This window comes from Vanessa tameamea, chromosome 10 (genome assembly GCF_037043105.1).
Source record: "Vanessa tameamea isolate UH-Manoa-2023 chromosome 10, ilVanTame1 primary haplotype, whole genome shotgun sequence".
Taxonomy (NCBI): Eukaryota; Metazoa; Arthropoda; class Insecta; order Lepidoptera; family Nymphalidae; genus Vanessa; species Vanessa tameamea.
The window spans coordinates 7,420,956-7,438,478 of NC_087318.1; the positions used below are offsets into that span (position 1 = coordinate 7,420,956).

General features: G+C 32.2%; 1 protein-coding gene across 1 annotated transcript in view; it reads right to left on the reverse strand.

The window, feature by feature from the left end:
- LOC113404914 (protein O-mannosyl-transferase TMTC2) overlaps window positions 1-17,523 on the reverse strand; it is a 122,812-nt gene that overhangs the window by 83,088 nt on the left and 22,201 nt on the right. The window contains exon 3 of the mRNA XM_026646009.2: window positions 16,505-17,315. Within this exon, the coding sequence (XP_026501794.2) occupies window positions 16,505-17,315 (811 nt within the window). The remainder of the gene's footprint in view (window positions 1-16,504; window positions 17,316-17,523) is intronic.

The following is a 17,523-nucleotide window of genomic DNA, read 5'->3' on the forward strand; positions in this document are numbered from 1 at the left end:
ATAGCCTAAATTTACAACACCAGTAACAGCTTGTTACGTAATGGAGAAAGTAATCTAGAAAAACGTCATGGCTGGGCAAGTTCTCCTTCTTCTTTTAGAAAGAAGTACAGTTTAATCCACGAGGCTGCATCGATGTGATTTGACACTTGACAATCAACGATATCATAATAATAATATTCGGCTTCATTTTTAATTAATCATTACAAGCAACGGTTGTTTCGAAAAGCCTCGCCAAACGACTTAACGAGATTCAGCCCTCAGAAAGCTGAAGCAAGCGCTTATTATTCAACAAATTAAAGTCTAAATAATATAATCAATTGGTGTATTTCATTTGTATGTATTTTTTTTATAATACGTGGTTGGTTACCTTTACACCTGCCAAAACTGCATTCTGTACTCAACATAATAGAATCAAACAGAGATGCAGGCATATCTATATAACAGCGCTACAGTCACTGACCTAATCCTGAATTGTTTGAATATGCCTTCGTCTAAAACGTATAAAGGCAGATGTACTGCACGATAATGGACTAGACAAGGAGATATTATTTGTTTTCAAGAATATTGAAAGACCTCGTTAAGATTATTTTAACATTGACTCAGTATCGAGGCTACTCGGAAGTCAATGCATCATCTTTAACCACATCACCTTTGATTCGCCGACATTATCGTCATCATTTTAAAAACACTAAAATAACTTGGTATAATAATACGTAGCCTAAATAAGTCTTACTGGCGTGCGTTTGATATGAACTTAGATTATTGAACATGACTCATAGTTCATATGTTCTCATAGTCATGTTTAACATAATATATGCCATACTTTTTGAAGTTGCACGGATCAATTAGCTGAGAAGAAACAATCACAAAAAGGAAACCAATTGAAGAGTTCGTTTATCGTTTAGCTTATGCATTTGTAAATTTATTTACCATTTATTTTTTTTATACTGCAAAATTTGAAGAGAAGAGACATCTTCACCAAAGCGTTTAGTGTGTGAAGCCCGAGTATTTGCAAACATAGAGACATTTTTAGTTAGAACTACGTAATATTATGTCATGAAGAAGATGATAGAATCTGACTAAATGATAAGACACTCATTCTAGAATGCCCTTCAACATCGAGATTAAATAAATAGATAGTAAACATGTTATTAATTTCCTTAGTTTTTCCATAATCACAAATTAGGCTGGTTGCATTTTACTTTAAATTATAACTAACAATTTAACTTCAACAACTTCGTGCTACAGCAGTAAATACCAAAAAGCAAGTTAGTCTTGTGCGCCGAGAGCTTGTACGATTCCCTACTGCTATCAACTAGAAATTTGACATAGTTATACAACTTGGTGGCAAACTTTAAGACTTCGTAGTTGAATACATACTTTTTATTCAATATTAATCGTTCTGAGGAATTTAGAAATCATATATTACATATAATGCATTAAACAGAGCAAACAGCTGAGAACGAACTAATAAGAAATATTAATAAGAAAATATTTATAGTACTTGTTGAACTTAAGGTAATTCTTATCAGAAATAAAACTGAATGTAGCTAAGTACAAATTAGTAATGAATATATTCACGCTATGTTAAAATATATTTTGTTTTGATACAATACAATAAAAACTAGAAAAAAAAATAAATCTATAACTTCAAATTAGCACTTATGATGAAAAATATAATGAAACATGTACATATATACATAAAAAGTAACTAGAAACAATAATGGAAACATAATACTGTTCGGTAACTGTCGTAAATTTAAACGGCTTCTTGTATTGACAAGTTTGGAGGTAGGAACATTCACCTGTCGTCTTGCTTGTGGATTCACTGTATACTCTTTCTCGTCGCTTTTGAACGACTTTGTTTGGAATACCGCTAACTTATTGATCGGTACACACAGCTGTCTCCCTTAAAGCTATTTGAAATTATGTAAACAAACATTCATTCAACTCATAAGACCTTTAGAGACCCTATATAAAAGATTAATATTTTATAATATATTCAAGGTAGCGAGATGGCCCAATTGGTGGAACAGTTGAATCTTAACCAATGATTAACTGGTTCAAGTACAGGCAAAAGCCGCAGTATTCGTGTGCTTAATTTGTGTCTATAGTTCATCTTGTGATCGATTAAAAGAAACCTACATGACTCAAAGACAGGTCCTAAAGATAATCTTCATATTCAAAAATCGATCTAGAAAAATATCAGTTAAAGCCAATATCAAAGAGTTTTTTAGCTGACACGAAACACGCGGTAAAAGAAATGATACGTGTAAGAATGGATAAAACCGTGTGTCGTAATTACACTGTCGGATAAAAAGCTAAAATGCGTTATAAAGCTGACATAAAACTTGATTTTTGAATAAAACGAAAACGTTTCTAAAAACTTGATGGCGTACGACATCGGGAAAGGACGTTTATTAACGACTGTGTTTCTGCGCTGCTCGTTTCCGCTCTTTTGTGATTGCTCATGCCAGTTACCCAGCCTTGTCAATAGGTGCATACGTGAGTGAACAACTTAACAAAGCATTAAGGCGTTTTTGTAGCACTCGGATCACGTGCAAGTCGCTTTAATTCGCTTAAAAAAAACTTGGTTAGTAATCACCTCAGCCAACGCTAATTAGGTTCTTAATTGTAACGTGAGCGTTTAATTTACTGAATGTACTTGATCGACTCATAATGCATATGTATTGGAATAATTTAAACCGCTACTCTAAATGATTATTTCGTTCAATTGATATATTTGCCCTAATTAATTCTTGTTTGCATTCCCTTATTATACAATACTAGCAATCCGGTCGACTTCGATCAGATAAAATTAACCTTATGATATTGTTCTTTATAGAAATTCACTATCTAGATTAACTCTAGACTCCCTATACTATCGATCAAATATTTTCAAATATCGATAAAACTTAGGCCTGATTCCTAATTTGTAAACAATGATACAATTTTTAGAAAAAACTTGGTCCATAATTGCTTGAAAATTGTAATGCAACTTTGAGTATGTTATTTTGATGCGTGACTTTCGATCTCATAGTCTACATATCGTATAACAAGCGTAATATATAGTAAATGTTGCGTTGTTCAAAACACATTTTTACCTTTAATTCGACCAATTTTCGAAGCTCATAATAGATTGGAATATGACAAGAAAGTCAATAAATTTGCTCAATAGCCATTAAACGACATTGTGGGGTGCGAAAATATGGAAGAGCAGGGAGAGTTTAGTGATTTAAGACGTCTAACGTAAATAAAAAAATGGAAGGAGCTAACAATTGTGTCAACTAAGTTTTATTAATAATAATGATATATAATATGTTCATACAAATATCTCGATTACGAAATACGTTATATTTATTAATTTATTATAATTACGTATAACTTACAAAACACTTTATCTTATTATAATATATATATATTATATATAATAATAAAAATATATTAATATATAGAAGTAAATGGTACTTTAAAGTCTACTGGTTAATTATTTTACTGTTCCATATATTGGTGGTCCAATAGATCGTAACAATATTTAAGTTGTAAATATTTGTTCTTTCGCTGACTACTAAACCATTCTTTCCTGTGTCTAGAGTGGCACTCAAAACGTGACAAGCCGTGTGAAGGGGACATAAATTGTGGACGTTTCTAGCGACACTTAACTTTAGATCTTGGCGCGTCCGGCCACCGTCGCAGCTGGCAGCCATCCGAGCGGACGTAACTATACATAGCCGGTCTAACGAAATAGAAAATACCATTATTCTTTTGCTCGAGACAAGGAGGCGTTCAAGCACTATTATTTACAGCCAGATTTGTTTGTCTGAACGATGTTGTAAAATTGTGTGAATTACGATTGACTTTTGGCTTTGTAAACGAAATAAGTCTCAACAATAAGAAAACAGATACATTAAAACATTATTAGAAATGAGATAAAACAATATCACTGATTGGATTAAATACTTAAATTGTTTGTCGTATTCATTTGTTCGTAAAGGTTTTTTTGCCAATGTTTATTTTATTTAAGTATGTTTAATTATCACAATTAATTTAACACATACAAATTTTGCACTAAAGTTCCTTACATAAGAACTCATCTTTTGTACTATTTACATCACGAATTAATTTTATAAAAACTAGTACAACCTGTATAACACGAGTGAAATGTACAAATTAGTAATAAAATATTCAAATAAATTAATAAAATATTTACTAAATCAAAAATAATTTATTCGTCGATTTTATTTTAACAATATTATGGAAAGAAGCCATAAATATCGAATCCAATGTAATATTAAATTAGAAATAGTAAAATCTATGAGTGAGATATTCCTGATCCGAAAGCCCATTTCATTGGTCCACTGCGATCTTGGGACATTCAAATTGATGGTAAGGGTACGTTTCACCATTAGACGGGGTCTTATTAATTCCCCTTTCGACAGACCGACCGAGAAGGCCATAAATTCACCTCAACCAAAGGGATGACCAATTTCAGAACATTTACGCGCCACAAATTACGCGACCGTTGAAATATACTGGGCCGGGGATGTTATAGAATGGAGGGCAAGCGAGGACTGAAAAAGCCCAAATGTTAATTTAATGTTGAGAGCTACACGAAATTGCTTCAGTCCTCAAGATAGGAGAAATATTGGCCGCCATCCGCGAAAAGGTCCAAACACTAATTTTATGCAGGGTAAATGAGCCGAGGGCAAGGCGAAGGGAAATCGATATTCATTTGACTAAACGTACATTTATTTAGCCTAAAAACGATATCATGGAAATTAGAGGTCCACAAAAATTTCCATTGCTTAATCTTATCTCCGAATAATGATTCTGGTATTTTGTCATAGATATTTTATCGATACGATATTTATACCATTGAAAATATTTTACAATGAGTTTATCCAATCGTGTTTTGAAAATAACACTATTTTGTATTTTTGTGCGATATGGAAAAGAGAAGACAAAACATTGGGCAAGTTTGCTCTTCTAATGGCTGTTTTATTTGTTCGCGTCAATATATCTAACGCGAGTTGGTAATGTTGTGCGAGCTAACTGTTTTATCACTTTATTGCATGAGATCGCATAAACTTGCGAAGTCGGTGGCAATAAAATGTTACAATAAGGATAATTCTGTGTGCCGCGGGTTACGTAACGTCGAACGTAAGAATCTATAAACTTTCACGTGATGATATTGTGATAAAACAAAATAAAAATGACAGTTAGATACCACGAGCACTTAACACCTTAATATACAATTTCTGTTCAAGCAATTCTGACTAAACGAAAATATGCACAATACCACTGGTTTCTTAAAGACATTCGTTTGCTAATATACTATGCGTGTTAATAAGAAATTACCAAATTCCAATTTTTTCCTTAACGCTCAACGCGTTAAGCATTAGTAATGCGTACGACAATAGCGAATGGGGTCAGATTCGAACCTGCGAAGCTCATTTCGTCAGACCGTTTACTACTTAGCTATAAATTGAGGCTTAAAAAAACCACCCATAAAAGTGTTTCCCATTTACTCGTGTTTTCCTTCACCACCGACATAGATGTTAATGGTGAACTTTACTAATGGAGCTTGCTCGGATTACAACCTGTGACTTTTAGCCACATCGAGCATTCAAATTAATTTTCTTTTATCAGTCTAAGATTAATTTGAAATATAGTTAATTCTAAATTATAACGAGCAAATATTATTTCTAAATTGGTTAATATGCAATATGCCGATATCATTTTGTATTATATAAGGTTAACATAATATTAATATTATTTTAGGGACTTGTTGACTCATGGAATTATTGAAATAGAGTAAGTATAATCTTTATAAATTATTCATAAATTGGAGTTAAAAGGTTACACGTATGTGCATATTCATATATATTATTAAACATGTTTTACGATTCAAGTTGTTCTCACTTCATTATAAGTGAATATGAGTGATCGAGTGAGTGATGAATGATTATTAACTACAGTACATACAAATAATGCATATATTTTTAATACGGACTAGTCATTAGAATAATTACTCCAATTTCAAAAATCTATGGATACTAGACTTCAGACTAAATGGAAGTAGATTCACCATCAGTTTATTGCTTGGCAATGTAAAAACCATTATAAGTAAACCCCCGCATTTAGCGGATGAAATCTTCACACATCCACCAGTCCTCGTTATGAATCAAACTCCGAACCCCTTTCCTTAGGGAAGCCTTTGCATTGCGATATTTACAGGATTTCACTTTGGGTGTTTTTTTTAAAGTGTAAACTTTTTTAATATAATATAAGTAGGGGGACGGGTATATGGTCACCACCGCCCGCTCAGTAAGAAATATTAATCATTCCTTACATTGCAAATGCGCAACCAACCTTAGCTAAGATGCTAGTTACACTGGCTCACTCACCATTGAGACTGGAACACAACAATACTAAGTATTTCTGTTTGGCGGTAGTATAAGTGTTGCGAGGGTGGTAACCTAACCTAACCGGACGGGGTTCCACAAAGCCCGATTGAAAGTAACAATGCTTTACACTATGCAAGAAAAAAAACAGACATCGTGTTCGACAACTATCTCCGAAACGCGATATATACATACATCATCGATACATCTGATAGTAATTTTTTTTTCTATATTAAACGAGTCTTTTCACTTAGAGAATGATGACAGTGGTTATAATTATTGATTATACCAGAACGTAACGATATTCCAAATATAAATGTTAATTCCTTTTAATGTTTCCCTTTAAACAAAGAAATAATTTTTAACAACAATAATATATATATATATATATATATAATTTAATATTATATGGCCCCGATATATACTTATTATTTAATTAAATTGTCTAAAATATGTATGCATTTATATAACTGCATTCTGTTGTATTATTTAAAAACCTTTGTTATCCAACTATAAAATGACCCACGCTTGCGCTAAGAAATGTAATGAATATATTATACTGTTATACTCGTATTAAAACATTTAAATTTTGTTTATTTGTAGAATATATCGTTGTAATATGAAAAAATATTAAGTTTAATTACCTCCATCATTTTGAGAATCATAAGTTATTTAATTATACAATACAATTAACGAAAATGCTCTGTTCTGCGTGTCAATCAACTGTGGCTATGCCCTAACTGCAGTTCTAAAGTTCCTAAGAAAGACAACTCAAACACGCAAGTACGGCCGACGTTATCACCTAGTTTCCGTTCTAACATTAATATTTCTAAGCGCGGTACTACTGAGCTTCGCGGCATTGATGACGATAATATTTACTGCACACCCTCCTGTTTGTCACATTCTGATCTTCGTAGCATTATAAAGGATGAACTGCGAAACTGTCTTACCGATTTAAGAAGCGATATTAACAATCAGTTTCGTGAAATGAAAGACGATATTAGAAATTTTAATGAATCGATTACTTTTATGAACAGTCATTTTGAAAAACTAAATACTAAAATAGATGCATACAAGAGTGATATCGAACGTATTAAGACAGAGAATATATCTCTTAAAAATGATCTCATGGCTGTGTCTGCTCGCTTTATTCAATTAGACCAACTAGTGCGTTCCTCGAACCTGGAAATTCAATGCGTACCTGAACACAGAACGGTAAACGTAGTTGCGGTTGTTAAGCAGCTGGGTAAAGTGGTAGCATGCCCCATTAACGAAACAGACATATCTTACTGTAAGATCTTACTTTAAGATCCTAAAAGCCCTCGTGCTATTCTTATTACATTGAGTAGCCCCCGTCTGCGTGATACGCTCCTGGCGGCAACTATAAAGTACAACAAGCAACATCCTAACGATAAACTAAACTCAAGTCATCTAGGTCTTGGTGAGGGCAAGAAGTCGGTGGTATACGTAACAGAGAATGTATCTCCCGAGAACAAGTCACTTCACGCCGCAGCGCGACTTGAAGCCAAGGAATTGAACTACAAGCATGTGTGGGTGCGCAGCGGTCGTATATATATGCGTAAAACTGACACATCTGAATACATCTTTGTTCGTAATATTGCAACTTTGGAAAAGTTATCTAGTTCGTAATTATTTGATTTTTACTCTTTGGTTAGCTGACCTTTAGTCCTTATTATTGTTTTGTTAAAGTTCTATTCATTAAACATATATTATCAGAATGTTAGTGGTTTACGTATACATTTCATATTTGTATAATTTTCACAGGGCCGATTTTGACAAGATTGTGGACGAACTCAACTCTATTTCTTGGGTCGACGAATTCTCAGCCTTACCGAGTGTTGATGATATGGTGGACGTTCTGTATAAAATTATCAGAGAGACAATTGCAAAATACGTTCCTTTAAGCAAAATTAAACATCAAAAATATACCTGTTGGTACACTAAAGAACTTATAAATTTACTCAAAGAAAAATTTAAGTTACGTAAAAGGTATCGTCAATATAAAAATCCTTTGGATTAGCTGTCCTTTTTATTGCTAAAAAAACGTTGTACATTATTAATCGAAACATGTTACAGAGGTAATATTAACAACATAGAGAGAGGACTCTTTATCCAAAAATCCGAAGCTATTTTTTACTCACATAAAAAATAAGCGTCAGAATAAAAGTACTTACCCATCATCAATGCACCTAGACGATAAACGAGCCTCTAATGGCTCTGACATTTGCGATCTATTTGCGTCATTTTTCGCATCCATTTATAAGTCACCATCTCCTAATTCAGCATTTCTTTCGGCTGCATACCCAACGACTTCGCTTATAAATTGTTTATCAGACTTATCCTTTTCACAGTCGTATTTAATGGACTGAAACACTTGGATCGAAACAAGGGCGCGGGTTCTGATGGTATCCCATGTTTGCTTGCGACGGTATGTTGCGATGCGCGTTCCCTACCACATTCGATAATATACAATGAATCATTAAAGTCCGGATTCTTTCCTACTGCTTGGAAGGAAGCTATGGTTGTACCTATCCCAAAGTCTAGGGATATTACGTCAATAAAAAATTATAGACCAATTTCAATTTTGCCTGTCTTCGGTAAGCTGTTTGAAAAATTAATAAAACCTTCAATTGTCTGGCATACAAAGCAATTGATGTCGTCACAGCAGTCTGGTTTCTTCGTGGCACGATCCACAGTAACCAACCTTGTTTCTTTTGGAACCTTTTTGACCGATTCGGTTGATTCCAATATACCAGTTGACACCATCTATACTGACGTGAGCAAGGCGTTTGAAACCGTGGACAACAGTATTTTTCTTCACAAACTTTCAACCTTTGGTATAACAGGTAACCTGGTAAAATGGTTTTCTTCGTATCTGAGCAACCGGATTTCCAGGGTGGTTGTTAGTGGATACTCCTCTCAATCATTTTTAACCCAATCAGGCGTCCCGCAGGGATCGGTGCTGGGGCCAATCTTGTTTAATGTATTTATGGATGACGTTGTGCAAATTTTTAAGCACTGTGAATGCTTTCTTTACGCTGATGATCTCAAAATTGCAAAACAAATAAAAAACTAAAATGATGCTTGCCTACTACAGGAGGAATTAAACGTTTTATTCAACTGGTGTGAAAGAAACGGTTTGGCACTCAATACGGATGAGTGTAAATACATAAGATTCTCACGTAAAAGTCATCCAAACTCGCAGATTTATAAAATTAATAATAAAACGTTGAAAGAGGTGGACTATATCAAAGATTTGGGGGTTGATTTCGATAGTAAGATTAAATTCCACACACATATCGATAAAATATCATCTAAGGCGTTTCAAATGCTGGGTTTTTTAATAAGAAATAGTAAAGATTTTAAGAAACCACAGACCAAGATTGGCCTTTATTCTTCCTTGGTAAGATCTGGTCTAGAATATTGTACTCAGGTCTGGTATCCACACTATGAAGTACACATCAAACGTATCGAGAGGGTTCAAAAGCGTTTCCTATGGCACATTGCATATCAATGCAATAAGGTAAAACAGTTGCCGACATATCATAGTCGGTTAGAATACTTTAAGCTAAATAGCTTACTCGATCGGAGACATTTGTTGGATCAGATTTTTCTTCACAAAATAGTTAACGGTACATTAGACTGTCCCAACCTCGTAGAAAAAATTAATATTAATGCACCCTCAAGGTTTCCTCGTGTAAGTAAATACGCTCCTTTTTCGATTCCACGTTCAAAAACGAATTTGGGACAGAATGCTATCATAAGTAGGCTACCTCGACAGTATAACCAACTTATAAAAAATCGAAAAAATTATGTAGACATTTTTTCGGACAGTCTGCCAAAATTTAAAAGTAGGATTGTAGCAAGCTTTAAATCGCCCAGTATGAATTATAAATAATAAAATAAAATAAAGATCAATATGTTCTTCAATATCGATCACGTTTATATTATATATTATATCGGTTACGTATTAGTATTTTTTTTTTTATTTTTTAATTGTTTAGTAATTAGTTCGTAATTTGTAATTGTCTTGTCTTTTGTAATTTGCATTTTTTGTATTGTTTTATTATTGTTAGTATTTTTTTCCCCTTTTTGTATAATATAGTAGAAAAAAGTTGTGTTAGGTTAATAGGTAAAACTGTCCTTTTCCATGCCGTGATAACCTTTAATTGAAACAACACTTAACTAAAAATGTAATTACCTTTATTTTGGTTATATATACCTATATATGGTGTATGTTTTGTAAGTTGTCCTTAATAATAAAATAAAAAAAAATAAAAAAAATAAAGAAATAGACTGATTAACACCTTACTGGTTATACTAGTTTCTTTAATTAAAAGGCACTATGATTCAAGGAAAGTTGGACCGAAAAATAATGTTATATATATATTAATTTGAACACATAGTTTAGAATATAGATTACATTCAGGATTAATAAGAAACAATTCTTTATCAATAAAAAGTAAAAGTAAAAAATAATAAGGAAAAGATTTCGAGCTTATTTCACCACCCAGCTATAACGGGAGTTGGTGGTTGATGGGTCACATAGACAGTTATGTGTCAGACTTTAATCCGACATAGGTACACGTTTTCTCGCGATGTTTTCCTTTATCGCCGAGCACGAAATGAATTATAAATAGGAACTAAACACATGAAAATTCAGAGTTGCTAGCCCGGGGTTGATTCACGGGAATGAAACCACATTCTATAGTTAAAACTCACGTGATCTTATAGAAGGGACATACTTATTTCGTGTTTTTAACGTTTGACTTAAATTTGTTTCAAATAGTTTTATTAAAATCACGAATTATTTATTTTGAAACAACGACGTTTCTTACATTTTCATGAGCCTATTTATTGTAATAAATTTGAATTTCTATCAATTTGCCTTTCTGAATATACTAAAAGGAATTATCTTTATTTAAATGTGTTAAATATAAGTATATAGTATACATCAATGTATTTAGACCGTAAAATAAATGTTAACAGGTTCACTCGAACTGAACAGAAGCAATGTAAAAATAAGTATTAAGGTTGTAACACGATCGCCTCATAAAAATCTACCTAACCTTAAGATATTTCTTCACTCTATAAACATAAAATTTATAGGGTCATTAGAAAGACCATCTTATTTGAATGCCTATACACATTTTAATGGAAAATAACAGAGTGTTAGAGTAAGCATTCCCATTAATATGTATTGTAAGAGTTTTATTATGAAATTCTTCAAAAACCTATGAACCAGGTAATCTAGACTGAAGATTATGAATAAACATGGCGTATAATTTATATTATGATTAAAAGATAAATAATAATGATTAAATATATTTAAATCAAGCAACATTACAAAGGCAAGGCTTGTTTCAAATCAAGTTAAAATTAAAATATTTATTAAACATGGAAAAAAAGCCCTTGTTGAATATTGAAAATCTACCAACTATTCGATTGTACCAAAAATCTCAGACTTCCAAGACAGAAAGAAAGAAAAATGCATCGATATATTAATGGTATAATAAATATCGGGATAGAAATCGCCTATTAATAATAAGATAAAAAAAATGTTTAAAAATATATACAATCATTTCATTTGTTATTACCCGGTGAAGTAAACTATATTTGTCTGAATATTTATGATTGACCTATTTACAAATAACATCCGATCAATATTCACTTTTTTAATATTTTGCAATTTTATGCGTCTCAGTTACTGCAAATTGACTGAATGAATATATGTATATATATATATATAATAGAAATAAATATGGACAACAATGGATAAAAGTGTACTGTTTTTTATTTATTTATAGGAAATGAGTAGAAAAATAAAGAGCAACTTTAAATAAATAAGGATATTAGAAAATTCTCCTAATCGGCAAAAATATGAGAAATATAATATTATAGTTTTATATAATTTCTGTTAATTAAAAACTTTGATATTCAAACCTTTGCCAATTTTGAATAACGAGATATTATAAATATCGATACGAGATATACGAGTTATTATAATATATTATAAAATAAATTAAAAATATGTGCGAATTGTCTAATAATGGTGTCTAATAAGTGGGATTATTTAAGTAAAATAAAGTAGGTAGTAAACTTTTCTAGACAATTTCTCAATAAGGAATAATTATTGTGACTGAAAATTGAGGATTACTAACAAATATTATCCAAGATTAACTGCCTGCTTTTGAATTAAGTAGATACTATAATATTACAAACGATATTTATGTCTTATCGTCAATCGTAGATACCAAATACAAGTAGCTTTATCGTAAATATATACACCCGTTACTAATAAATATTGTACATGTTTTGTCTTATTCTTGCAAATGCCACTTTAGGATGTCAGAAAGAGAACATTTCCAATCTAACTATTTCTCTCTACAAATAGTTTATTAGTAAAAAAATAATTATGTAACGATAAAAGCACATATTAATCTTATATCATCATAGAATAGTCTTCGACATCAACGACAAATTTCATTTAAAATTTAATTTTCCCTGCAAAATGTTAAATTTCATAATTTAATTTTGAAAATAGAACTAAAGACCATGACAGGAGCAAGTGGATTATGAGATTAGTGTCATTGGGCTGGATATACGGTTAGGCGTTATATTAGACGGAAGAGTTTACACGGTACTTGTTGTTTGGATGTTGAAGGACTGAAAACGAGTTGTCAGAGCAGTGCAGCCTACGTGCACCAAAACGGTGAATGTGACTAGAGAATTCGAATGTGAATATGAAGTGAGAAAAAGATGCCGATATAAATGTTAAAATGATTGCTATTTAATATAACCCAATATTTTTACGAATACCAAATATTTTATTTTTAATTCTAAAAGTAGTAAGCGACAAAATATAAATATCATTAACGTATTGCTCGTATAAAAAAATATCTCAGCCCAATTTACTACTTAACAAATACATGATATTTTTATTCATGTAGATTAATGTTAAATAATTTTTTTTTTGTTAAATAGTTACTTTGCTATATGTTTAAAATGCGTTATGCCCTTTTCTTTTTGGAATGAATATTGTATTGTTACATTAATACAAGCAGCACGCCTACATCGATCAGAAGTAAACAGACCTCCATAAAATGCAATGAATTAACATTTCATTTCAACACGTCATATTTCGTTCTATATTTAAAAAAAGGTAACGGCTGCAGGACATCAACATACTAGCGCAATCCGGTTAGACACCGTAGTAAATTTAGCATTCTGGTTTATTTTAATTTTTTTAGGTAGCTAGTAAAAGATTTGCTAACCGTAGTACCGTTCAATTTAAAACTTAAAATCTAAAATTCAAGAACCAAGATAGCCCAATGATTATATCCCGTAAATCTTAAATAAAGGTGGCGAGTTCAAACCCAAGCAATTTTTAATGTTTAATAAAGTTTAATGTGATCAAAGTGTGTTTATAATTCATCTCGTGCTCGACAATGAAGGTTAACACTTTAAGAAAACTTGTCTGTCAAATGTGTATATCAAAACAGTGAGACATTTACATGCTGACACTTTGTATTTAATCTATCTATACGTGTAATAAAATTGGAGTGTCTGTTCGTAATATTAAAATAACCGCTTTCTACTAAATTCATATGTACATATAAACGGTACATATACCAAAATAACATTTTTTACAATTTTTGTCAGCTGTCTGTCTGTTTGTTGCGATTTCGACGGGACTTTCACTGGCAGATAGCTGATGAAATAAGGACTAACTTAGGCTACGAACGAAAAAATCACGAAGTCGCGGACACGTCTCGTGTATAATACAAATACGCACAATATGCTCGTTTCCATCTTGTTTTGCTTTTGAATTTAGTTTTATTATTAGCAACAGCCCGTGTCCACCTTGCAAAGCGCCAGTCATTACCTATATATTTCCGTCACGGCTACCTGCTCCCGAAAATTAGATTTAATTAACTGGTCCTGAAAAACAATCTCCCTGTTTTCCCTTATTTCAGTGTTCTGTAATCAACATAAACAAACATAATTGTATTGATACAATACGATATAAATATATTGTTCACTCAGGTCTATATTCATCGTATGATATTCAGTGTGTTAATAAAGTTTCAAATATCCCCCTGCACAAATGAGGTTATAATATTTTATCTCTTTTTGCATTGAAAACAATTCGATTATATTTATATTATTTTATTTTAAAAATAAATCATAATAAAACTGAATACTTTTTAGCACTAAAAGCATTCTTTTTTCAAAAAACTAAAATAATTTTGTTTAAATTTTAACAATCTCCACAGGAATCCTTTGAGACCGGAATCAAACGTGATTCAAGTGTTTCATAGTAAATGTCTGCAGTCTTAAAATAATAATGAATAATGACGTACAATACAAGAACACGAAAATCATTATTGTCACGACAGTAGAAACTACGAATCGCATTCGTATAATAATATTGTACATTAAAATCTTCTCCGAAAAGCGTTGCATGTTCTCATATTTTGTATGTATCAGTTTAAATACATTATTTATTTAGTAAGGTATTAAAAAAACACCTCTTAATTATCTTTGTATTGATTTTTACAATAATAATCACAATAACAACATAATCCGTATTGAATATTGACCAAATGCACGTTAATCCTTTCAATATAAATACAACTATCAAGCTAAGCCTTTCGGCATGAAGTTTGATATGAAACTAACAACAAAACACTTTTATTAACCATAACGGATTAAATTTAGATAAAAGCTAAATCTTCATAGATTAAATTGAAGCTTTAATATTTTTTAGGGTTCCGTACCTTTAAAAAAAAGGAACCTTTATAGAGTATCATTTTGTTGTCCGTCTGTCTGTCCATCAAGACCCTTATGCTCGGGAACACGTAAAGATATAAAGTTAAAATTAATACCAAGTACTGAGTTCTGCGGTTCCTTGGATCTGTGAAAAATCAAACCTCTAAGTCTACGTAATCATAAAATATGGCCCTTTATGGCGCATTTCCCATACATTCGCAAAGGGAATCAAAAGCTATGGGGTACTTCCCGTTGACCTAGTCATGAAATTTGGCAAGACGCAATATCTTGTAGCACAAGTATAGGAAAAAATCGAAAAGCATAAATTTGTTGTTACATCGGGGTCTTTTTTCGTTTTATTTTATTTGTAATATAGGTGGTCACCATCGCCCATAGACATTCGTGCTGTTAGAGGACATATAGGACATATGAACCTTTCCTTACAAGGCCAACACGCTATTAAGGCTAAACAAAAATTAAAATAACTATATGACTAAGAAGTATATAAGGTAGGTATACACAAGACTAAATAAATAAAAATAAGATTTTTTTATTTATATCTCTTGTGCCTATAATTACACTGCCTAACTCGACCTTCAAACTGAAACACAACAATACTAAGTTGTAAGTAAGTTTCCTCTTAGCGGTAGAATAAATGTTGCGAGGGTGGTAATTACCATATAATTATAAGTCTCGCAAATCGATAAATATATGCTTATAATATGAAAATTTTAGAGTAACTATTTTAGTTTTGTTTGTTACATAAAGTGAAACAAAAAATCCGTTCTCTCATTTATATAATTCGAGATACTTGTATAAAAAAACACAAATAATTACATGGAATACGGCCAATGTATTCAAGATAATAACACAATCGATATATTTTTATTCTATTTCGCTTATAAACACTTATATCGTGACATACTTTTAAGGAATAATAAAGTAAAAAAAAACCTAAATTACATGGCACCAGCAAGCGTTGTCTTGTTACAAAATAAAAAAATATTTTCGAAATAAATGTTCGTGTGCGATACGTTCATACGTGGTTCATACTGACTCACACCTACAAAACGTACATAGTCAAGAATAAATTCAAAATATTATGGAACGAGGGTTACATACGAATATGAAGCAATATCTATTTCATATAACCGCTCTTATAGTTCCGAGCAAAAACCCTTCAATCTCGAACTCTTCGGGTACGATTTCTCATAACTTTACGACGCTTTACCTTCTTTATGGTTTGATTATATAATATTATTTTCAGTCTAGATACAAATAGCGGTAGATAATGTAGTGCATCTTACCTTTGAATAAGATTCCTCTTGCCGGGTATATTTTAAAAAGTCATAAAATATGCAGAGTGGAACAATCATTATGGCAGGCTCCTTGCAAAGGGTAGCTGCCACAGCAAATATAAGAGTCCCCGCTAATGTACACCATTGCAACAGTTCACCTGAATCTTCACTAACACTACCATTACACTGGCACTTATTGAGTTTCACTGCATCAGTAGCTACTTCACAAGCGTTCAGTATTCTCAAAGGTCCCGCTTTACCAGCTTTCAGCAGCCTTCGAACGTTTATCATGATTTGTTGCACCAACCCGTGGCAGCTCAGTCGAAAGTTTTGATTATTCGTTGTCAGTTGGTGACGTAATAAGTTACTCTTAATGTTATGTCGGCATTTCCTTTTCTGATTATCAATTCGGAGCCGTACGTGTTCTGTATATAATAAGAAACTGAGAAGAAATAAATTACAGGCAGCCAAATCGGCCCTTCCGACCACTCCGGCCACAGCTTCTGTGTGTATTGGATGAGCAGCGAAACTCAAACCGGCGACCGCAGTCCCGACTCTTCTGCAATGGGATGGTAATAGCCGCCGTGCGGTCGTGACTACGAGCACAGTCGCTATAGAATGAAGCAGGATATTGAAAAAATGATAACTCCACGGCTTAAATCCACTGAAGATGTAGTTTAGGCGATATGTGGCGACACATAAAGGTCTATATGATCCGTGTGAACCGGGGTCGGTGAGCGGCGTTCCCCAAAAATCATTTTCAAACAAAGCGTTTATCGGTGTGTGGCCAATGACATCTGGGTTGGAGAGTATCGCCCGTCTGAAAATAAAATATCTACGTTATAAAGAGTTTCAGAAAATCTATCATATTTCTCTTCAGATAACAAAATAATAAATATAAATCAAAATCACATTTTTTTCAAGTACTAAAATGTACTTGTAAACTTGATTTAATGATTAATTAAACATAATGAATATGTTAGAAATAATAGGCAAAAAAAACTCTTTTTTACAAAATTTTATACGAA